This window comes from Cyprinus carpio, chromosome B5, assembly GCF_018340385.1.
Source record: "Cyprinus carpio isolate SPL01 chromosome B5, ASM1834038v1, whole genome shotgun sequence".
Lineage (NCBI taxonomy): Eukaryota > Metazoa > Chordata > Actinopteri > Cypriniformes > Cyprinidae > Cyprinus > Cyprinus carpio.
This window is the reverse complement of record NC_056601.1, coordinates 30,503,999-30,529,351: the sequence shown is the minus strand read 5'-3', so window position 1 is coordinate 30,529,351 and position 25,353 is coordinate 30,503,999. Positions and strand designations below refer to the sequence as shown.

The window sequence follows — 25,353 nt, the reverse complement described above, 5'->3', positions numbered from 1 at the left end:
AGGATCCCCTGCTAATAATCTTGTGCGGTTTGGCAATTTATTGTCTTTCATGATAGTACTCCACGGGTCTTAAACACTAACCCCCATCTAACTCCGATCCAGCGAATTCAATCAGTTCATCTGCCTGTAATTGGAGGATCTCAGAAGAGCTTCTTGATGGAGGTACCACAATCAGTTCATCTGCCTGTAATTGGAGGATCTCAGAAGAGCTTCTTGATGGAGGTACCAGGTCATGTTTGTTCTCTGCATATTTCTTGTTTTTTTTTTTTAAAGCCATGTTTTTTTTCTAGCCGATTTGGTACGTTATAATCACTCAACAAAAAGCGGTTTATCTGTTTTGCCACTGACATTTTTAAACTAGCCGATTCTTTAAGTTGTAGTTCGAACTGTTAAGTCGGCTTATCAGGTTATAAAAAGATACGTTACTATATTGTTATAGAATTTTTTGAAGCATAATACTAATTCTATTAACATATTGCATTTTAAATGTAATTTTTATTATCCAAGTATCATAATAACTTTAATTTATTAATCATTAATTGCAGTTTTTTAAAAATACTCTGTCGGCTAATTTAGCTCAGTGCTTTGCCCACAATATTCATACGTCAGAATGATTTGGTTGCAACTTTACCAGTTTGATTCAGTTTCAGACTCACCTCATTTCACACTTTAAACAGTGATTTGACCTAATTTAACTCATCATCTGAGAGAATGATTGGTTGTATGAGGGGAAGATTGTTTTCTAATTGGGAAGATTATTCTATATACAATAAAGATGTGATATTTAACATTTGCAGTCAGGTGGTGTCTGCTGCTCAGATCCTTAAAAATAAAGATGTGATATAAACATGAAAATTGAAATCGTCATCCTCATAATCATTCCAAACACATGATGATTCACTTTCTCGGTGGAGACAGAAAAAGGTGCATAAGGAAAAAAAAGACCAGTAGGATTATTTAGAACTTCCACGCTTTTTTTGACAAAGAAACATATAATCACTAATCTGCGGTTTAGAAAAGGTGATACGAGAAAAAAAGACCAGTATTATTTTTACAAAGAACATATAATCTAATCTTGGTTTAGAATAATATGAGAGCAAAACGAGTTTTCATGAGACAGCGTGAACTGTCTCTTTAAGTACACATAACTGTTTAGCTCTGTATGTGGAGCCTTACCAGTGTTTTGGAAATTCCGTTGAATGAAAAAGTGATAGATCAGAGGTTTTAAAAGGATAGCTGAACCGAAAAATGAAAATGTCATTTACTCACCCTCATGTCATTCTGCTTAAAAAAAAAAAAAAAAAGCAGTTAACGGTAGCCATTGACATCCATAGCATTTTTTTCCATTCTATGGAAGTCAATGGCTACCGTCAACTCTTCTGTTACCCACATTCTTCAAAATATCTTTGCTGGTGCTCAACAGATAAAAAGAAACTTATACAGGTTTGAAACAACATGCGGGAGAGTAAATGCTGACAGAGTTTTCATTTTTTGGTGAACTATCCCAGTTTTTTTTTTTTTTTTTTTTGCACAAAATCTTAATTTAAGCTAAAGATTTTAAAGCTTTATACTGTTCCTGATCCAACTCATTAAAATAATTATAATCAAATAATTCTTTACTTACAGTACCTACTTAAGAACTATTTTTTTTTAAATCTTTTAATTTATTTTATATTTATTTTTTTTATAAATGTATAATGTGAATCATGACAAGGAGCAAAAAGAAATGACGAACAAAAAACAAAAGTCCAAAATCAACACCTTTTTATTTTCATATATTTTCATAAAATGATGAGTGCAAAGAAAGAGCTTGTGATGTGTACCAGTCGCTAAGCCATGGACCATAAGGCATCAGTAAATACAAGCTTTATATATGCTTACAACAAATACATAATACAAAAACTCAGTCATGGAGGCCATCAAAGAAATCTGCGAAGACGCGCACACAATATCAGAAAAGAAACGTAAACCAGAGCGATGGATAAGTGTTGATAAATAACAACCACTGAGTAAATGCATGGATGGATAGTAAGGAAAAAGGAAAAGAAAACAACGTTAACAACAACAACAACACACACACACAGAACAATTTATACATTCATAATGGAGCAGAAATATAATAGATGACAATGAGGTTGGATTGAGTGATTGGAGTATTAATTACAGCAACAGATCATTAAGCAAAATCTACAGCCTGTTAAATAGGCCTGATATGGAAGCTGCTAATAATGTTTGTTAACAAGATCCCATCATCTCACGATTTCCTATAATTCCCAGTGAAAAATAACACTGTCCCGCCACATCCTCGTATCCCCGTTTCAAAAAAAATATAGAAACATTATAGCACAGTTATTTACTTATAGATTTAAAATTGTGCCTTACTAGGCCTGACACAGACTCTAAACATCATTTTGAATTACTTTCTCAGTTTCTCACATCCGCCGTCATTGTATTTAGTCACAGTTTGTAAAACTACTAAGCTGGTTCTGTACTCGAGGGGACAAATCCCCTAAAAATGTTTTCATGCATGTAAAAACGGTTGACCGTACAAATATAAACGCCCACTTAACAACATCTGTATTTTTGTGATCCTAAAATATACTTGAGCACTTCAAAAATAACAGCAGCAACAAGTTTGTGAGCACTGGCACTGTTTATGACCCGAAAAGCCATGGCTTTACAAGTGAGCAGATTGTCTGTACCCAGAGTGCATGGTGGAGAAAGCGGGATAGCGGTTCGGTTTAAGTCATACCTAGCTAGCGACACCAACCTTCACACTCGTTTTGACACGATCACCGTTCCGTGTTACAACATGGACAATCCAGAACTTGCAACATGCAACAGTCACATTAATGAGATGTGATTTAGAATAATATACAAATGCCGTCGTGGTGAATAGTGCACTATTACTCATGGTACTGTATAATCTCTACAATATATCAATGTGTAGCCTAGTACAAACAACGCAAAGCTTTAAATTATGCTAAAACATTCGTAAGTATGCACTGAAAAGAAAAATTTTGTAAGTGTGATAGATACAGTCAGTTATATCTATCCCTTTTTCTTTGTAGGCTCAGGAATAGCAGTTTACCCCCAGGTAATTCTGTTTTTGTCACAGTTAGGCATGATACAATTCAAGTGTCGATAATATAAATACGTGCCTCGAGTCACGGCGGGCACGTTCGATTACAGCGCCATCGCACGAACAACGCGTCTTTCTATATAGGCAATGCTGTAAATGCAAGTAAATGAGTGATGGCTATAACGCGAAAAGAAGAGAGAAAAAGTCTTCACATTCTCGGAATACCCCTTTGTGATCGGAGAATTCAGACGACAGGATGGAATTCTGAGAAACACTGATACAGCATGAATGAGAGAAAACAAACAAGTGTACAACATCTCCAAAGGGTACATTTCTCAAAATAAAAAATAAATAAAAATAAAATACATTCATCCAATGACTAAATTCAAAAAAAGAAAAAATTACAAAACAATACAGACAAAAACTTGAACAACACTAGTTTCAGTTGTTTATAAAAATGCATTGCAGGTTCAACGAAAGAAAACAACATTCACTGAAAGTGGACTCATTCAAGATAAAGAAAAATAAATCACAAGCAGCTGATATATGCAAAACAGATCAAACATACATTTAGCAACAAAAAAACAACAAAAAAAGAAGAAAACATCTCCCTTTCATGACCAAATCATACACCTGAAATACTGTGTGCTCTAAATATTCTAAATGATCACTGCGTTTAGGAAACGTCGCTAAATACATGCACCATCCAGTAGCGACTCTCTCAGTCACGCTGCATGACTCAATTTTAATGTTACCTCATGATTGGTTCGCTTTTTTTTTTATATACAAGCCGGTGTTTTTGAGTTTAGCTTAGCTCATTTCACATACTCAGCTGATTTCCAGAAGTGTACTGGGTGAGACAGGCGGCGGTTGCGTTTCGGGAGTTTCTCCAGTAGTTCCACGAGCTTGGAGAAGCTGGGCCTCTCTTCCTGTTCATACGCCCAACAGAACAGCAGGATGTCCTATGGGAAAGAAGAATCTGATCAAGTTCTAATTTGACATCTAAAAGCCAGTCAAGCATCCCCCTTTACCATACAAAATAAAGTGAATGGACTCTTTTGGAACTGTCATGCTCAAATAAAAAAAAAAAGCACAATAAATGAAGTTCATATGGCACATGCACTATATTTGACAGCTTTGTGTGAAAAGTCACACAAAGACTTTATATAGTCTGGACCCCAGAGCTTTTGAGGTATATGTGAATACTCACGGATATCTCTTTGCCCATGCCGATCTGAGTGAGGTTGGGCTTCATTCCACTTCCCACCTGCCAGATGATGACTTCAGCTGGCTGATTCTTAAAGGGCCACTCGCGTGCATGGAGCTCATACCAGATAGTGCTGAAAGATATGACACATGTGAATGTTAGTGTGTGTGCATGTACTGGTTTCTTTATACTTGTGAGGGACAAATGTTTAAAAAGTTGTCATTAATATAATAAAACCTTTTAAAAGCAAATAAAAAGGTTTGTAATTGGCTAAATAATGTCTTTAAATACATTTAAATAAAATCTAAACACATCAAGAACTTTTTAAAAAGGAAATGTTATATTTATAAATGTAAGTATGAGTGTTGTTTCATTTTACTTGAGAGGGCAAAATGTCTGAAAATACGTAGTACTGTAGAGATGTAAAAATACAGTAAAACTACTAAATACAAAAAGTTTGTAAAGCGGCCAAATAATATCTTTACTAAAATTATTTAAATTAAATAAACTGAATAAATCTACAAATCCTAATAAGTGTAATATAAAAACATTGTAAACAAATTTAATACATTTAATAATTTAATGGATAAATCTATCAATCTTAATTATAATTGGCATAATTTAAGAACAAGATGAGTTCTTTTACAAGTATTTGTGTACAAGTTTACGAGTCTGTAGTTGTTTTGCTATACCTTTGAGGGCCACAGTTCTGAAAATGTCCCAAGAATAGTAAAATCTCTGAATAAAAAAGGTTTGTCAATAGGTCAAATAATGCATTTATTAAAATCTTAAATTATATAAATAGATCTTAATTATAATTTATTCAATTTGGGAAGAACAACAAGTCAGATGGAACACCTCACAAGTATTTCACAAGCATAAGCTGTGTGTGTGTGTGTGTGTGTGTGTGTGTGTGTGTGTGTGTGTGTGTGTGTGTGTGTGTGTGTGTGTGTGTGTGTGTGTGTGTGTGTGTGTGTGTGTGTGTGTGTGTGTGTGTGTGTGTACCAAGACATGTGAAGAGTGCCACAGGCCTCCCTGGGAGGCCACAATACAGCAGTTCAAAAGCTTTAAAACACTTCTGGTGCACTATGTCACTTTACATTCTGATTTAGTTAGAAGTCATTCAAGATAATTAATAAATGACTTTGAGGTGCTGTTGACTGCTAAAAAGCAGTATTCTGAGCATGAGCATGCTCATGTTAAAGTTTACTAAACCATGCTTAAGAGCTAATTAACAATCATTGAATGGAGAGCGCCGCTGAAAAGCCCAATCATCCCAGCTCTGCAATTTAAAACAACAAATAAAACATGCAGCTTGCTTAGATTGGTGAGAAAAACTAAATCGATGTGATTGAGATTTTGAGGCTTTTGCAATACCGAAGGGGAGAATTCACTAAGAATTGCATTTGAACCCAATGATACAGTCTTAGGCTGTCCACATTAATTCAGATAAATTTGGAAATGCATCTTTTTCTCTGTGTTTTGGCCTTTCGTGCACAATGAGGCCGTGTTTTTGTCCTGTGAAAACTAAGCTTTTTGAAGATGTTCTCCCAAGTGGAACAATTTTAAAAGAAGTTTTCGCATTGCACTGTAGTGTGGACTGTGAAAACAGAGGTATTCGAAAATATACCCACGTATATCTATGGATGTACCTGCATTGTTGTGACTTCCGTTTTATGCATTTAAAGATCAGTTTGGATGAGCAACTTTTCAAAAATATGCTTAAACACAGGTATGTAGCCTTTAAAAAGCTCTTTTTTGTTTATGTACATGTATTTTTGTTTTTTAAAGCTAGAACTTCCAGTGGAACCTTTCCTTTCATGTTTTAATAGTTACACTTTGTAGTGGAAACTATTTTTGAATGGCTCTTTTACATATGGTTAGCCTTTAAAAGGTTTTTTTTGGTTTTTTTTTTATTGTGTAGTGTAAAATATAGTGTAGTAAAAAATGCAATTTGCACAACACATTTCCAGTCTTGCAGGCCGTTTCTTAAAGGGACAGTTCCCCCGAAAATAAAAATTACCCCTTGATTTACTCACCCTCAAGACATCCTAGTTGTATATGATTTCCTTCTTTCAGATGAATACAATCAGAGTTATATTGAAAAATGTCCTTGCTCTTTCAAGGTTTATAATGGCAGTGAATAGTGGTTGAGATTTGGAAGCAAAATTATGATGTAGGACGTAGGCGTAGCGTAAAACAAATGCATCAATACTCTTCAGAAGGCTTTTATTAACCCCCCGAAGCCATGTGGAGTTCTTTTTATGATGGATTTATGCACTTTATTTTGCATCAAAATCTCTACACCCATTCACTGCCATTATAAAGCTTGGAAGAGCCATCAGCTGTAGTCATCTGAAAGAAGAAAGTCATTTACACATAGGATGGCTTGAGGGTGAGTAAATCATGGGTTAATTTTCATCTTTGGGTGAACTACCCCTTTAAGGTTGGAATACATGACTTTTGCCCAGATTTTTGCCCCGATTTACAGTCTGGACAAGTCGAAGCTAGTTGTCGAAAATCAGAGCCAATCTGCAGATTGAAGTTGACAGACTTCATAAAATATTGCATAGTGTATGATGTTTACAGACTGATTTTTTAGCTTCAGACTGATTTCATATTTTGATTCCATATCTTAAGCTGATTTTAGAACACACAATCTTTATATTTGTCAAGTACTTCCTAACAACACGGCATGTGTTTGTTGTGTTCAGAACGACTTAAAGGTCTAGTGTGCAACTTCTAAAAAAAGCTGAAAATGCACTCATCTACACCGAATCTGGACATATGCCCGGTTTCTCCATCATTTGATCATAATTTGATAAATTACCGCTGCCATGATTGCTAGAAAACATACATAAACATGTCATTTTTTAACAAAAAATAAATTTACCGCCCACAGAAAGCAAAGTTGATAGTTCCAGACAGATAGTGCTGAATAATGCATACTATAATTAGCCAAATATAAATAGAAAGGATGCATGTTTGTGCTAAAAAAAGAAAAAGACTTGTGAGTGGTTAGTGAATAAGGCTATTTAGTGAATTCACCCCTGATTTTTAGCATAACAAATTGTCAAATTCACGCTGTTTATACAGATAGCATCTTAGAAAGTCTATAAAACAGAACATGATAGGATTACGTGCATAAAATATCCCACAGCTGCTGCAAACTCTCGCAGAGAACAATGGAAGTGAAAAGAGGAGGCAGAAGGGACAATAGGGAGAACTGCTTTGGGGTCACCTCTAGGTAATGTCCCTTTAGTGTGACCAGCTGGACAGCTTGCGTGGGTGCTGTATTTGGCTCCCATAGAGTGACAGTGTGACAGAGCCTCCATATGGAGAGAACAGCTGAGGACGCAATTGTGTTAGGACCCAACAGAGCAGCATTCCTTCATTACATCAGCCAACCATCCATACATTCTTTTATTTATTTGGCCCACACACTCACTGCCTCTGGAAAGGCCCGGGTCAGGTAGAAATAAGTACATATGGAGGTTCAGTTCTGCATCCTGCCTCATGTGAATAGAATCTGATTAGTGGATGCTGAGCACTGAGAGAATCAATTTTGTGATAATAACCATATTCTAGATGTTTGTATTATTGTGAATTTAGGATTTTTTTTTTTTTTTTGATACTATTTCTGTACCTTTTTTATGGCCACTGGATCAGTTTAAATGAAAAAAGATTTCAACTGATCTGACTGGATATCCAAAATGTTTTTGGACACATACGCGACACTCACAGATCTATGAATGTAATTGTTTTAGAAAAAATATCAAACCAAATGACATCTGCAAACAAATGCTCCTCTGAAAACAAAAGTCACTTTTCTGAGACATTTTTTCCCAGTGGCTTTTATTAAACTGGTGGTTTGGTGATTTTTAGTGGATGCATGGATTCTTAGTGAATTCTTCAAATAAATAAAAAATATTTTAATATATTTTAAAACATAATTTATTCCTGTCCTCAAGAAACATTATTATTATTATTATTATTATTATTATTATTATTATTATCAATGTTGGAAGCAATTGTGCTGCTTAATTATTTTGCGCAAATTTTATATATTTGGATTCTTTAATAGGTTGAAAAAAGTTCAAAAGAACAGCAATTATTTGAAACAAAAATATTTTGTAACATTATTGATGTCTTTAGTGTCATGTTCTGTCAATTTAATTCTTAGTAAAATCATTAATAGTTTTTTACTGACCCCAAACCTTTTAAAATTTTGTAGTTTATATATTCTATTTTATTATGTAAATCCAAACAATCTTATTTTTGTTAAATATTTTGCTTAAAAAATTTAAAAATGTTATCTTTCAAATAAATGCCTCTTAGTTTGATATTTTCTTTCTAATGCAATGCCATATGTTGCAATATGCAATATGTTTTAAGTAATACTGTATACCTAATGAAATGTTACTATATTTTCGGTTTCGTATAAAAAAAAATGATTAAAATCCCCAAATGCTGACACTATAAGGGCGCATAAACTGTGGAGAGAAAAAGTCATAGGCTTATTTCTGTAAATAAAATTCTGTTGGTCCCCTGAGTGACAAAGGCAGAGAAGCAGTGAGAGGTGAAAACACGGGTGCTGAGAGGGGGACAGAGATGGACCCACCCAAAGGCAAAGACATCAGACTGTTTGGAGAAAGGAAGCTGGTTTTCTGCAGTCTCGGGGGAGAGCTGACGGATGAGCTCAGGAGCGAGATGACACATCCAGCCGCTTGGGATCCGCAGCTTATCCTTTCTCCTACTGGAGAGAGAGAGACACACAGAAGACGATGAAGTTTAAAACATGATCAATCACAACACACAAATCATTTCTGAGTTAGATTACTTTGTACCACACAAAAGGTCAGAAAACAAACTAAAAGATCATTATAGTGACAATTCTGTACAAGAAATACAATAGAGGCAAGCAACTATTAGTCTCCCATAGTCAGACTATTGACAGTCTCGTCCACAAATGAGACCTCTTCTTGAACTTGTTTCCCCCTAAAAAGCAATGAGATCAAATGAAGAGCAAATGGAGGGGTTTGCTATATTCCCTGTTTTTCCAAATGTTCTCATCGAACAAATAATATAGAATTTTCATATTCTGTAGAGTTTCAGATTTCAGCAATTTTTCAAACTTTGCTCAGATTTGTCAAAGTCTCAAGACTCAAAACATTTCTTATAAAATTGTCCTAAATGATCGGAGCTGCAAAATTCACCATAGTTTTCTATAGATCTATACTCTAATTGTTTCAACAGTTTATGTCTATATTTTTTATAAATCAAGTTTTTTTTTTATTATTCAAAGTTGATACTTATGTTCCACAGAAGACTGAATGACAAGAAACTCAAACTACTAGCTGTTTTTTTTTATGCTTCTTCTTCTCAGAAGTACACAATGTAGCTAAGTCTGGGAACTTGTAAACACAACTTTGTTTCCCACCGGACCGATTAAAAACCTGTGAACCCTCTACAATGATAAAGTAGTCGCCTCCTTCTCAAGTGTCAGACATGGATTTGAAAGTGGTCTATCATTGACAAACATAGAACTGTTTCAGCTTGACTGAGTCCCTGATCCAAGTAAAAATGAATTCACTCACCCAAGATGATGTAGTATATATATATATATATATATCACCAAACCAGGGCCGAAAAATTAGGGGCTCAGGAAAAAATGCCATCAAAATGAACAAAAACACCCCCCAAATAGTGGGGAAAAAAAGCAATTTGTTAATTTCTTTACTCCCTTATTATGCTATATATACATAAATTCATAATAATATTAATAATTTATAATAATAATAATAATAATAATTATATAATTATATTAAATTATAATGAATTTTATACCATTACAGTTTTAGAAATAATATATTTTCAAATAACATTTTTATAAGCAAAAACATATATAATTATGCACAGTCAGATTAACCTATGTCACTTAAAAATATAAAAACCAGGTATGGTTTTATATGGTTAAAAAAAATTTTTTTATTTTTTTTATTTTTTTTATTCAAACTCAGGAGCAAATATTGCCCCTTATTTAAAAAATAAAATAATAATAAACACTGCTCCAGACCAAGAAACAATAACAACAGCAAACTTTTGTTACATTAGATCATGATATGTTACATCATGATCACAAAAGACAGAGAGGAAACAGAGGGGACAGAGGGGAAAAAAAGATCCATGAGCTCTTAGGGCTTCCACAGCATTAAACCCACTATTGCCTGAAATCTGGGCGGCCCATCAGCCTGCCCAGAGTAAATTTCCAATGACTTCATCTCTCAAAAAGACTCAAACCCACACAAACCCTCATAAACAAACCTTGACATTTCATGATGCCTCAGTACCAGTGCATTCACAGCCTCACTAACCTCTCATACCTGCTAGATGTTGCCTTACATGGATGTGGTATTTCAAACAGCACCAAATCCCAGAATAATCAGATCTTATTACAATACCCAGTCAGGTCCTGAGTCATAATACATAACTAATGCAAAATCGTGTTATTGAGAGCCAGACTTGTGCTTTACAGATAAACAATTTATAATTATGCTAGAGCCTGCACATCCCTGATGATCTGAAAAAGATTTGCTGCTCCCAAATACTATCCCTTCCTCCTAATAACTCCTGATAATAATTCACATGGTTGCAGAGGTGTAGAAGAGGGCTGATCAGAACGGCTACAGTGAGCCGATCCAGGAGGCTTGATCAACAATGGCTGCAATGTAAACCTGTCGCTGTGGAGACACCGTCTTTCTCCCGGTAATTACTGCCAACATACGTAAACACACTTGTGCGAAATAAGCCTCATAATCAGATGAACCGATGGGTACGAGTGTTTGTAATATTGCTCCATCGGGGATGTTGATTTACTGCTTGCAATGCCAATGAAAAGATTTTCAAAGAGGCGCGACACGCAAACACGAATGGGACGAGTGCCAGAACAACATCAACATCATCACGGTCATCAGCAGTGGCAAACGCTTCATGTTGCCTAAGATAATTTACTCTCATTTTCAGCACTTCATCACGGTCATCAGCAGTGTACCCTAAGGTACATACTGTATTACAACTCTAAGGTAATAACATGTATCTTTTACAGCTACTACTCCAGCAAGTGTTTTTTTTTTTTCACATTTTCTTTTTTTCCAGACAAGTGTAGACAGCATTTTACAACATCACAGGCACACTCCTGAACTGAAGGCATTTTCAAAAACACCATGCTGCCTTCCCAACTTTGGCCAATATCTAAGGCAAACATCACATGTCTTTTTGAGAAAGGCAATCCCAGAATATAATGGCAAGCCCAAAAACGTATCCAAAATGAAAATTAATACAAGAAATGTTGATTAATTCAATGACAAAAAAAGTATTGATACAAATAACGTAGTTCAATATAACATAAAAACTACCCAATGTTTAGTTTGCTACATGTTTTACTGTATGTTTATTGGACTAGAGCAGTGGTTCCCAATCCTGCACTGCACGTTTTTGGTGTCTCTCTTATCTGACACACATTTGAGGTCTTGGAGTCTTCACTAATGAGGTGTTGAGTTGAATCAGGGTGGTTTGAATAGGGAGATATCTAAATGTGTGCAGTATTGGGGGTTCTCCGGGACCAGGATGGGAACATATTACAACTGGACTAGGAGTATTGCATCACTGGCTAATCAACTATAACAATAGTTTAGGAGACGTTCTTTAAAAATCATTTCAATGGCTGGCAATGAAAAATAGGCATTTTCTACATTATGAAAGAACATTGTTTCTTGATATTACAGTAAAGTTGAGTAAATGTGTGTTTATGTGTATTTTGACCTACCTGCCTGCTTGTAGAACACCAGATATTGTGAACAGGCCAAAGTCGGTGATGACCACTTTCCCATTGTCATAAAATACATTCTTGGATTTCATATCTTTGTGAAGGATCCCTTTGGCATGTAGGTAGCCCATGCCCTGAAAAAAAAAAAATGGTGTAAATGTAATTAGGGCAATTACATGTTTTTGGTCTATTGCTAATTCTACAGTACATCTAGATTTTTTTCTAAGTCTAATTGCAATTTTTCTGATAGAAACTGATCACAATTTAAAATATGATTATTATGGTTATAATAAAATGATTATGAATATATAAAAAAAGCTCCAGGTCTGCTGTGTTGTTTGTTGGGCTGCACAATTTGGTCCAAAATTATAGATTATACATGAATGACATTACAATTGTAAAATAGTAATTGTTATTGTTGCAAAGCAAACTGAGCTGCTCTGAAACACTAAAAACACTTAATCATGAGCTGCTAGCTTGTAAAGGAACACTGTGCTACACTTCACTCTGCATGTATTTAATTAAATCATAGTCTTTGTGATTTTTTTAATTGTGTAATTTTAGTTTTATTCTGATTCACTGTGAACCCCTAAATGTAATCACATGCTGTATATGTGAAGGAACAGTATATGTACAGGTAGATATGAAGGCTTCCCGAAACTGACATGTTTTGCAAAATAACTACTATGTGCATGTGAATCAATTTTAGCTGACATTTAACGAACAGTCTTCACATCAATTACTCTTACCTTCACCATCTCTTGTGCGATTTGTCTAGTCTTGTTCACGTCGAGAACGACTTTTGCATCTCGAATCACTGAGTAGAGGGTCCTGCCCTTACACAAACTACAACAGAAGAACAAAAAAACACACATTAGCCATCAGCAGCAACCATAACATCAAAATATGTCCAGTTATTTTTCAGCTATTTGAGCAGATTGTGGGTTTTCAAAACAATCTTTGCAGAAATAAAGAACAGCATTCCAGTTCGAGCAGATTCAGTGTATAAAAACAACTCACTCAAATATGAATCAAATAAACATTTGATTTTTTTTTATAATTCACTGACAAAAATACTATACTAGAAGCTCTAAAGGTAAAGGCAATTCAAATTAAGTGAAATAATATCACAAGATTAATTACTGATGTCCATGATGTCCTAACCGGTATTGGTCATAATTAAGTTCGCAACTATGAATGCTTTTAACAGTATATAAAAATTATGAATGAAATTCATTGATTGTTGATGAAGTGAAGAATGTCAATAAAGCCTGCCAGAAATGTTACTAATTTAGCCAGTTTATGAGCGCAGAAGGCTTGTGTTTCATTCTCAAATGCAGTACAAGTCAAAATTAAATATGATGAATTTTATCATTTTTCTTTCTTGTGCTGCCACCAAGAATGATGGGAAATGAAGGTAGGGGTTTTGACTACCTAAACCACAAGAGTAATAAAACGTCATATGATGAGCCGCTAGACCAACCTGTGGTTAAAAGCTTTGCTTTAGGTCACAATGCAAAAAGTTCATAGATAACCCCTCATTGAGTTACAACCTACATTATCATAGGACATATGTTACGACAAGAATGATACATGTTCATACTTCAGCATGCTATTCTGAATTTACATACAAGCAGACTTGAGCACTGTCACTTGGAGGACTAAGATGATGAGCGGGCCATAAAGGAGAAAGAAAGCCCTCCAACTCCCTGACATCTGAGGTCCTACTGTGCCACCTGAAAATGACGTCTGCATCTTTCCCCGGGCTGCCCTCTTCCTCCATTTATACATATTCATAATACCATCAGGGTACGAGGGCCATTTTTAGCATCACTCTGGCCTTTTGGCCTTCTGCGGTGTGGAACCCTTTGAATGCGGGATGCAAAAATGCAAATGCAAATGCTGAACTCTGTATATGTGGCGTCAGTACAGAAATGTGTCCCGTACATCAGCTGTTAACACTAATAATGTCAAGACAGACTATTCCAAATAACGACAGCCTCTGACATTCTGCTGCAATTATGTTGTACACGCTGCATTTGTGAGCAAAAGCAGAACTTTTATTCCACACTGCAGGGGTGATATGAAAAACAATCAATGCATAATCACTCATGACAATGCTGAGACACACAATCAATATTTATTTCAATATTTATTTATTTCCCTTATTTATTTTTATGAAAGAAGTCATTTCTAGCAATCATATCTCAATTTGTTTGTTTGGGCCTGCTGGCCTATGATTAAGGACTATGAATAAAACCATTATGACTTTTGTCTGAGTTAATAGAAATACACAAAATCATGCACTAAAATTAGTCAGGATTAGACATTAATGTACTTTTTTTGTGTGTGTGAATGAAATCCATTTGCCAATAAGGTACGAAAATAAACTTGATTCAAAAAATATTCTCTGAATTTTACTACTTTTTTAGAGATTTTTACCAGAACTTAAAAAATGCTGAAAAAAGTCAGAGCTACATTTAAATATGGGCTATATTAAATATTATATTATTTGTCGGTACCGATTGCCTCGTGGGCTTTCCTGACCCCATCCCCTCTATATATCCCACTTTGATTCCTATCATCATACTGTCTTATCGCAAAAATGCAAAAATCTATCTATCATTAACATAATTTACATAATTCAGCAAGGATGCATATTTATATAATTATATAAACTATATTACTATACTATATAAATTATATAACATTATATAAAATAAAAGTATTTTTTATTATATAATAATATAATTAACAATATAATAATCAAAAATAAATATTAGATTATAAAATGAACAGTTAAACACTAAGATATGTAAGTAATATATTATTTAATACTTTATTCGATCCAAGAAACTAAACTTTTTGATTCTAGAAAAGGAAAATTAAAGTTGAATCCTCTGTTGAAATCTTTTATTGGCCGTGGCCATGTAGCACAGCATCTTTTTGCAGACAAACAAACAGGAAGCACCAATTTGTGTGGCAGGAGGAAGGAAATAATTCTGGCCATCTCCTGTTCAGACAGGATGTTTTTCACAAACCTCTCTGTTCATGGCTTCTGAGAAGTGAAAAAATTCAGCCACTTATGCTTACATCTGTGGCCAAAGACATGTCGTTTTAAATTAGGCTGAAAGCAGCCACTAATGCAAGCTCTGAGGTCATGCTGATTAGAGAAGATCAGGAAAAGTGAGTCAACTTTAAGATACAGTCATGAAGCTTAGTACACATGCAGCGGAAACACTGGGAACTCAACGAACATTGTTCAAGCTTACCTGGTGATGATGGCCAGATGAGGGGGTCTCATACACGCTCCCATGAACAGGACCACGTTCTCATGCCGTGTGTTCCTGTACGCCATCACCTCCCTTTTAAACGCTTTCAGCTGTTCTTCATTGTCTCTTTCAATGTCAATTAGCCGTATTGCCACTTCTCCGTGCCAGCGTCCGTGGTAGACCTGTCCAAAGCGGCCTTTCCCGATCAGCTCTCCCATCTCCAGCTGCTCCATGGGAATGTCCCACTCCTGCAGGAAGATGCTGGTCTGGCTGGCCTTGCGTGGGAAGTTCCGCGCAGACAGGAGGGAGAGATTCATCTCCTCGAACTCATCCGCTGAACCCTCTGCCTCATCATTGCCTTCCTCGTTCTGAAAGATAGATAGAACGATAAATATAACTGTAGAACAGCAGAGAGAAAGATGAATGGATGGATGAATGAACGGATGGTAGATGCATAGGTGGATAGATGGATAGTGTAATAGACAGACAGACAGACAGACAGACAGACAGATAGACAGATAGATAGATAGATAGATAGATAGATAGATAGATAAGATAGATAGATAGTTAGATAGATAGATAGATAGATAGATAGATAGATAGATAGATAGATAGATCGATAGATAGATAGAATGATAGATAGATGGAAACCATTGTATTGATAATTAATGCGGGAGAGAATAAATAGATCGATAGATAGATAGCTAGATAGATAGATAGATAGATAGATAGATAGATAGATAGATAGATAGATAGATAGATAGATAGATAGATAGATAGATAGATAGATAGATAGATAGATAGATAGATAGATAGAATGGCAGAGTGATGGAACCATGTATTGATAATTAATGAGAGAACGATAGATAGATAGATAGATAGATAGATAGATAGATAGATAGATAGATAGATAGATAGATAGATAGATAGATAGATAGATAGATAGATAGATAGATAGATGCTAGATAGATAGACTAGATAGACTAGATAGATAGATAGATAGAATGGCAGAGTGATATGGAACATGTATTGATAATTAATGACGGAGAGAATAGATAGATAGATAGATAGATAGATAGATAGATAGATAGATAGATAGATAGATAGATAGATAGATAGATAGATAGATAGATAGATAGATAGATAGATAGATAGATAGATAGATAGATAGATAGATAGATAGATAGATATTGTGTAAATATGTTCAGTTTCAGCACATGACGGTGCACATTTGCTATAGAAGCAGGATGACTCACATCAGATGTTGGCTCAACCTCAATTTGTAGCAAGGGACTCCCTTTGGTACTGTGAGAAGAGAAACAGAAGATGTGTTTGCTCAGAGAGGGTCATTTACCTCAGCAGAACGAACCGATGTTTCATTTTCAAGGACCTGTAATCTCATTTAAATCCATTGTTTACTTTATGCCATCTGAAGGTATCACACAAACAATTCTGCTTGTTCATCTGCATATTTTTAGCTTGAACAAAAGCTGTTCCGACAAGCTCTGCTTAGTGTGCTGCCTAAAAAAAATAAAAAAATAAAAAAATAAAATAAAATAAAATAAAATAGGAGATTTAGTGTCTAAAATAGAATCTGGATGACACTCTGTTACATGTCTGTGGTAAGAAATGTGTTTGTTAATACACTCTGACCCTTGTTTGGGTTGAAAAATATGCAAGGACAGTGCTGGAAGATCTATCAGTTCATTTATGCATACATGCCTGTTAACAATTTTACTCTACAGGTATTAAACAACTAATGTCAGCTGCATTATAATTCTCCATAATGAAAAACACACTGTTGTCTGAACTACAGAAACTGATATCCAGTTTGTAGTGTTTTCTTTTTGTTTTTGTTTTTTTTGTTTTTTTGTAGTTAATGCATCTTGATTCAGTTAATTAAAAATAGCTATTTTCTTTATGGGTCTCTGAGTTTTTCAAAACATCCGTGGATACGCTTCACATCATCACTGTAGCATAAACTCAAGCCCCACTCTTTGTTTAGCCCAGGTTTGTGTGTGTGTGTGACTTGTCTTCAGTCACATCAGATTTGGACCACAAATATGTTTTGCTCTAATAATTCTGTAATCTAAAATGCTCATATCTGCCATAAATAGACAAAAGCATTGGCAAAACTGTCTGACATGTCTGTGGCCTTTCACTAGGCATCACTCTAAATACGCATACAAACACACATAGAACAGGACAGAACATGACGTTTCAGACACATTTGTATATTAATAAACAACGTTAAGTGGTCTTGGCATGTCATTATAAGTGACACAAAAGAGATAATTGCACATTTTACAGCATTTGACCTCCATCAAGGAGCAAGAGAGCATCATAACTACATTTTATGCTACTAATTTTTGCATTCAGAATAAACAGGCGCTGATTGACATTTGACCTTCAGAGAACCTTATTAAGTTAAATAAAACCAAGCTTTTTAGCTAGTTTTAGCTCATGTATTTACTTATACAGGCTACTTTAGGTTTGTCAGTGATCAAATCCGTAGTCCTTGTTCTGATTGCCAATCAAAATCAATGCTTAATCAAAACTTACAGTACATAATTGATTTTGTAATTGATAAATGATCTTTTGCACTTTAATTCCAAATCCCAGTGAGCTCTACATACTGTAGACAGACTGATGTCATCATGTTTAAATGCGTTCTAAAATGTCAAATCAACATAAACTCACATACACATATAAACACGCACACACTTACCCAGGTTCAGACAGAACAGGGTGTAGAATGACTTGAGGGGCCCTGGTGGGAACCTCAGGGGCCACATCTACAAAGAGAAAGTGAGACGATAAGTCGCAAGGCAGAGATGAGAGAGAAAATGACAACATTTGTAAAAGAGTGTATTTTCATAGACTAAGGAGTACTGCTGAGAACAACAACTCTGATTTACACCAAAACAGAAGCTGTTTACACTGAATTTGTTTTTGTTTTTTTGTTTTTTTATGTAGAACAAGTTTTATTCAGAAAATTTTATTTTCTTGAAAAACACACACCAAAAATCTTCAAATAAACATTCTTTTAAAGACAAAAAGAACTCAAAAATCATTTTCTACATGAAAATGATTATATATAGTAGATTACATACTAGACAAACATCTGAAGCCATTCACTGCTGTTTAAAAATTTGCAGTAGTTAATTTTTTTTTGGAAAGATATTAAATGTTTAGTCACTAAGGATGGATTAAATTGATCAAAAGTGAAAGAAAAAAAAGTTTAATGTTTAAATAAATGTTGTTCCTGAAAAAAATCACAATTGCCACAAAAATATTAATCAGCACAATTGTTTTCAATCATTGATAATAAGAAATGTTACTTCAGTGCCAAATCAGCATATTAGAATGATTTCTGAAGGATCATGTGACATTGAAAACTGAAGTAATGATACAAAATAAATTAGATTAGAAATGAGAAAACTTTGTAATAATATTTCTCAATATTACCAATTTTACGTCATTTTTGATCAAATAAATGCAGTCACAGTGAACATAGGAGACTTCCGTTGAAAAAATCTTACTGACCTTAAACTTTTGAACAGTAGTGAGCACATACATGTATATGTATTATTTACTGTTGTTCCAGGCAACAGATTTCCTACATAGCTGTAGGAAAGAGTTTATACATAATAGAAACAATCCAAACGACATTGAGTGTCCATTGATTTATTTTTGTAAGCAAGCAACATACTTGGCAAACTTGGCATCAATAGCCTTTATTCTAAACTATCAGGCTACCAACATAACATGGCTTTCCTCCCTCCACACGTTCATCAAAAACATGCAGCGAGCTGAGTGCCTCCCACAGAATACAGGCACTTATCAGCCTTTATTTGTCAGCGAGGCGCAGGCGACCTCGTCTTTAAAAGAACCATCATTAGAGAATACAGCATTGCTGGTTAAGAGACGACAAGAAGAAGAGGGACAGAGGGAGAGGGAGGGGGTTTGTTGCGCCTCAAAGAAAAGACGGCATAAAAAATAACATCAAAAAAGTTCGCCTCGGCATGCCGTACTGCATTATGGGTAGGGGTAATGACCAATTATGACACACTTACCAGGGAAGATGAACTGCTGCTTGCATTTGTAGAAATGAGATGCTGAGAAAAGCACAGGAGAGAAGCAGACAGAATTCAATAAAATTCAACACACCCCCAGATGCTTATTGGTCTGTGTTATTGTTCTGCAAAATCCATCACAAAGATGCATTTGCCATAAAAATAGTGACTTATAGAATACAGAGGGGTCCAAAAGTCTGAAACTCACTGAAAATCTGAGATTCAACGTTTAATAAATAAAAAAAAATAAAGAGAAATAAACAGATTTTTATGATTTTGAAAAATGTATACAGTAACAAAGAAATGTTGTGATTTTAAATGTTAATATATTAAATATTCAAATATTTAGATTTCTGCAGTGTTATCACTAATCAAATTTAGGATGTCATGTGAACTCAAATTTTCTGGCATGGGATGTTCTTTGGCTCATTCTTCACAAACTTGAGGGGCCCTATTTTAACGATCTAAGCGTATGATCTAAAGCGCACGGCGAAGGTGCACATAAGGCGTTTCTGAATCCACTTTTGCTAGTATAACGACAGGAAAACGGTCAGCGCTCCCAACACGTGGTCTAAAAGCGATGTCCCTATTCTATTAATGAGTAATGGGTGTGTTTTTGGGCATAACGTGCAATAAACCAATCAGAGTCAACTACTCACCTTCAGGCCCATTCCCCTTTAAGAGCGAGTTGCGCTCGCACCATGGTGGATTCGCTATTTTAATAGGCGGATAAGATTTTAAGGTGCCCACACACTGAACGCTTCTCCAGAGAGCAAACAGATCTGCTCATGCGAGAGCAAATAGGTAGGATATCTGATACACGCAATGACTATTCATTATGAGATGTATGACATTTTAATATTTATGTAGCCTACACAATAACTAGTTTCTTTTACACTGTTAATCCTTTCATTTTTTATAAATTGGCTATCTTTGGCTGTGCGTCCCTGTGTGTAATAAGCAAAGAGAAACACGTGTTTGTGGACCCGCCCAGTGGTGCATTTTCTACCTAGCGCGCTCTTTAAAAAAAACAAAAAAAACAAATCAGGATTAGACTGGGTACTAGTGTTTCTGCACACAACGCAGCAGCAACACACACAGCACTGGGAGTACGGAGCCCCCTAAAGGGACCATGATGGTAGGAACGAACGGAGGAGGAAAAATATTTGGGGTAGGAGGAAAATATATTTTTCAACTGTTTTGTGTTTCTCTCGCAAAAACTTTTGTATTCTTTTCGCAAAGATTTTTGCGTTCCCCGCAAAATCTAGTTGAGTGCGGACCACCTCGTCCTGTTTACTTTACAGCTTGCAGTTCATAGAAACGCTTTAACACAGCTTCAATGGAGATTGAGTAAAAAGACCAAATATGCTATATTATATATGTATTAAAAATATGTAGCCTACTATATACATTCAAGCCCAAAATGTGAGTTGAATTGCACAATAAGCGTTTTCTCTCTCATAGAAAAGCGTGCTTTACGTTGCTTAGTATAAAAAAAAAAACTAATAAAATCATGTGAAACTGCTTGTTCCACTCTGGGTTCATCTGCTTTTCTGTGTATGAAACACTGCAAGCTGCAAAGTAAACAGGGAAGAGTTTGTGCGAAACTCAGCTGGTTTTGCGAGATAATCCAAATATCTTTGCGAGAGAATGCAAAAGTTTTGCAAGGGAATGCAAAGTTTCTCGAGGAAACGCAAAAGTTTTGTGAGAGAACGCTAAACATTTGTAAAATATGTTTTCCTCCCACCCCGATTTTTCCCTACTACCATGTCCTTTTAGGGGCTTTGTACAGGTAGTGATGTCCGATTTGGTGGGGAAGAAAATCATGTCCCTTTTGAACTGGTTTTTATACTGATGTCAGTCAAGAAAGATTCACAAAGACTGAATCAAGTCTGCAGTCTGAATCAAACTCACTGAGTCAGTGAATCGTTTAGAGCTCACAACTAACACGGTTCAGCAGAGTACAATTGCTACAGTACCTTGCTCAACTGTGCCTGTAGTGAAATGATGATGGTTTTCTAGTATATACACAGCATTTTACAGCCTTTCGCACAGCAATGTAGATTACTGCTAACAAACTCATTTAAAATGCTACAGTACATCAATGTACTGTATTAAACCATTTAATATATGTATGTAATGTTTAATAACTAAATATCCTTTAAGCAAATCTTTCATATTCTTTTTCTTCACTATGATGGTGATGATCACCGCTTTTGGCAAATTTTGGCAAAAATTTTGGCCAAACCAAAATTCACTCAAAAAACTAAGCTCGGTTCACTGAAGGCTAAAAAAAATAAGGTTTTTAATGTTTTTTTTTTTTAAAACTATGCTAATAGATTCTGTCAAAACTTGTGGAAAAGCTTTCAATAAAAAAAAACAAAAAAAAAAAAAAAAAACCTATGCTAATAGAAAAGAAAACTAATTGTGTTAAAAGGATTTAATATAATATTTGGTCATAATCCTGCATAAAAGTACATTTACAAGCAAAATTGGGTATTGAGGCTGGTTTTGAATAATTATCAATTTTTTGCGTGTGAAGATACTATGTAGTGAGCAAATCCGTTAGGTGTTAGTCCAACTGTGGATAATCTTACCTAGCCATTTTTAGCAAAAAACCTAAATAAAAAATCTCTGGCGTCCACAAGAGCATTAAGCAGTCTATTATTTGTTGAAAAGTCTGTGAAGGGGTTACTGCTGGAGTCGGGCTGATATGGCACAGGGATGTGGTCCTGAAACAGAGACACAGAGACTTTTTGTAACACACAAAAACACTCCCTACTCCCTGCTCATTCTCAGCACGGTCAGACATCAGTAAACCCGGCTTCATTCTCACGGTCGGTTAAAGATTAATCATAAAACAGAGGTGTGGCAGCTGTCGACCTGATCTCCCATGTGCTGAAAACTGGAGAGCCATGCTAGGTTTGAAAAACTGCCCAACGTTGTGTTAGAAAGAGGAGCACATCAATAGCCAGCAGTGTTGTCGTAAAGTATGATTGAGTGGCATATATATTTGATAAGACAACAGAAATCCAAAACAAAAAAAAAGGCACGACTCTATGCTCTGCCAGTCATTGAAAGGCTTTTTGACTGCTATTTTTGTTGCTTAAGTGTCACAAATTGAGTCTTTGAGAAAAACAAAAGTTATAAAATACAACGCAACATAAAACCAACTGCATCTGTGTAAAAATTAAGAGTGGAAGAATAACAATTAGTTCATGAGTTTTAAAGCTCTAATGTCAGATGATAAGGTTATGAACTTATTTTATTCCGTTTTCACTATACTTTCTCACACATACATACATTCTTCTCTTACGTACACATTTTATTCTTACATACATTTATTATTTAAAACATTAAAAGTATACTTGCATAAGAGCAAAATGTATAAACGTGCATAAAATATATGAATATGAGAGGAAAATGTAAGAATGTGTGTGTTAAAATTTATGAATATGAGAGCAAAAAATGTATAAATGTGAAAGGAGAATATAAGTGTGTGAGAGCGCCAGAATGAATTATGGCTTGTACGGCCCTTCATAGCCCCTCATAGCATGCTCTTTTTTAACCACTTTTGCAGTTACAAATAACCAACTGGTCTGAAGGTGATTTTTAGTGGATGTATGAAGTCAGTTCCCTTCACACAAGTTCTAGAAACGTTTATGCTGTCAGGGAGTGAGCACACACACACACACACACACACACACACACACACACACACACACACACACACACACACACACTCACAGAACGTGTTCTGCATTTAAAAATAGCTGGACGGAGTGCAGTGGAATGGAATTGAATGCAAGGATCCCCAGACATGTTTTTTAAAAGTAGTCTTGACATGGTGTGTTAAAAATGTCACACTCATCTTGTCGTGCCTTGGTTTCCAATAAACATAAGAAAAACAAGTGTGCCAAAAATGACAGGAAGGCTGTTTAATGTTGGTCTGCGAAAATTGCTTTTCATGCCAAGTTGTTTGAATAAAAAGCAAAAGCAAACAAGTTGTTCTAAAGATTACAGATTATAATGCCAATGTGCCTGAGAAAGTTTTGTGATAATGTTGACAATGGAGGGATGTAGCATGGTTGAATTGTGTTTGTTCAAACGTAATGGAACGTAACTAATCTTACCTTGTTGATTTTGTTGGTCTTGGGGAGAGTCTGGCTAATGTGGAGGTCGGAGTACCTGAGGGGGTTGTTTATGTCACATGGTACCGACTCGGTCCTGACGAGCTGACGAGCTGAGAAAGAGGGTGAGAAAAACAGCATAGTATCCACGGTAACAGGAGGCAGTTGTCACGGTAACAGAAAAACTCTGAAAAGTCTTGTCACATTTTAATGGAAGAGACACTAAACCATGTATTATGTATAGTATATATCAGAAATATCACAGGTATGAATCACATGGAAATCCAACAGCAACGATCAGGGAGTGTAAAATAACATTGTTCACTTCCTCCAGCAAAGAAAAACAAATTTTTGTGTATTTCACGTGCATAAAAGCATATAATTTCATATTAAGGAACCATTAAATTTAAGCACGCAAATAAGACACATAAAATTCAATTTGGAGCTAGTAATTTAACAAAACTCAATTCATCTAATTTCCTAAAGTTAGTATAATTTTCTAACAGTGCTTCACATTAAATCAGCCTAACAAAATTGGCTTGACATTTTTCCTATCTTATATTAATTTTTGTAATATACTATATACTTACACTCAAAAGATTGGGTTCAGTAAGATTTTTTATTTTTAATTAATACTTTTGTTCAGCTAGGACACAAATAATTGTTCTAAAAAGAGACAATCAAGACAAAAGATTGCAAAAGATACAAAAGATTTCTATTGCAAATAAAAGCTGTAAAATAAAAATGTATCACGGTTTCCAAAAATAAAAATATCAACCACAACTGTTTTCAACATTAATAATAAGAAATGTTTCTTGAGCTGCATATGATCAGCATAATAGAAGGATTTCTGAAGGATCATGTGACACTGAAGACTGGAGTAATGATGCTGAAAATTCAGCTTTGCATCACAGGAATAAATTATATTTTAAAATATATTAAAACAGAAAACTGTGATTTTAAACTCTAATACCATTTAACAATATTACTGTTTATTCACTGTAGTTTTAATCACATAAATGCAGCCTTGGTGAGCAGAAGAGACTTCTTACAAAAACATTAAAAAATCTTACAGACCCCAAACTTTTGAACGGTATTGTGGTTTGAACATTTGAAAACTGTCCAGCACAAAATCTAAGGTATGAAATAGGAAATAATGTGTTTGATGAGCACAAACCTGCTCCCTTACCTTGAGATGTTACTTGATCTGCAATATCAGAAATGAGAGGAAAATGTGGTGGTGAAAAAGAAAAAGAGAGGAAAGGTAAGATGGGTGCAGACTGAAGGTTATAATGTTTAACAGAGAACCAGACAAATTGTTTAGTACATTACTGCAAAGTAGATGTGACATTCTTTTAAAAATACATTCTTCATTGCCTTTAAACACATTCTCTAATTTGGAAACCAATTTTCAAAACGCAACATTTTCAGAAAAAGATAAAGCCTGTAATTAAATATGTTTAGTTGAAAATAAAGCAATTATGAGGTTGAACACATGCTGTGTATAAAAATATTGCTGTTTCTGAAATTATATTTGGCCCATAATTAATAGCCTGCCTTGAGTAGTAGTTTTTGTTTTAAAGGGGTCATATGATGCGATTTCAAGTTTTCCTTTCTCTTTGGAGTGTTACAAGCTGTTAGTGAAAAAATAGGTTTAAAGTTGCAAAGAGATATTCTATTTAAAAGTACAGACTCGTCCACGCCCTCCTAAAATGCCTCGTTTAAACACGCCCCCACATGTCTACATCACTGTGTGGGAAG

At 35.1% G+C, this 25,353-nt stretch overlaps 1 protein-coding gene across 1 annotated transcript in view; it reads right to left on the bottom strand.

Moving 5' to 3' along the window:
- Window positions 1–1,747: 1,747 nt before the first annotated feature.
- Window positions 1,748–25,353, bottom strand: part of LOC109079136 (kinase suppressor of Ras 2) — a 79,113-nt gene continuing 55,507 nt past the window's right edge. The window contains exons 10-21 of the mRNA XM_042723447.1: window positions 24,782–24,799; window positions 23,596–23,705; window positions 22,082–22,194; window positions 19,463–19,542; window positions 18,115–18,181; window positions 16,643–16,691; window positions 15,387–15,754; window positions 12,864–12,960; window positions 12,115–12,248; window positions 8,911–9,045; window positions 4,293–4,422; window positions 1,748–4,044 (exon numbers count right to left, since the gene is read on the bottom strand). Of these exons, the coding sequence (XP_042579381.1) occupies window positions 3,898–4,044; window positions 4,293–4,422; window positions 8,911–9,045; window positions 12,115–12,248; window positions 12,864–12,960; window positions 15,387–15,754; window positions 16,643–16,691; window positions 18,115–18,181; window positions 19,463–19,542; window positions 22,082–22,194; window positions 23,596–23,705; window positions 24,782–24,799 (1,448 nt within the window). The 3' untranslated portion in view covers window positions 1,748–3,897. The remainder of the gene's footprint in view (window positions 4,045–4,292; window positions 4,423–8,910; window positions 9,046–12,114; window positions 12,249–12,863; window positions 12,961–15,386; window positions 15,755–16,642; window positions 16,692–18,114; window positions 18,182–19,462; window positions 19,543–22,081; window positions 22,195–23,595; window positions 23,706–24,781; window positions 24,800–25,353) is intronic.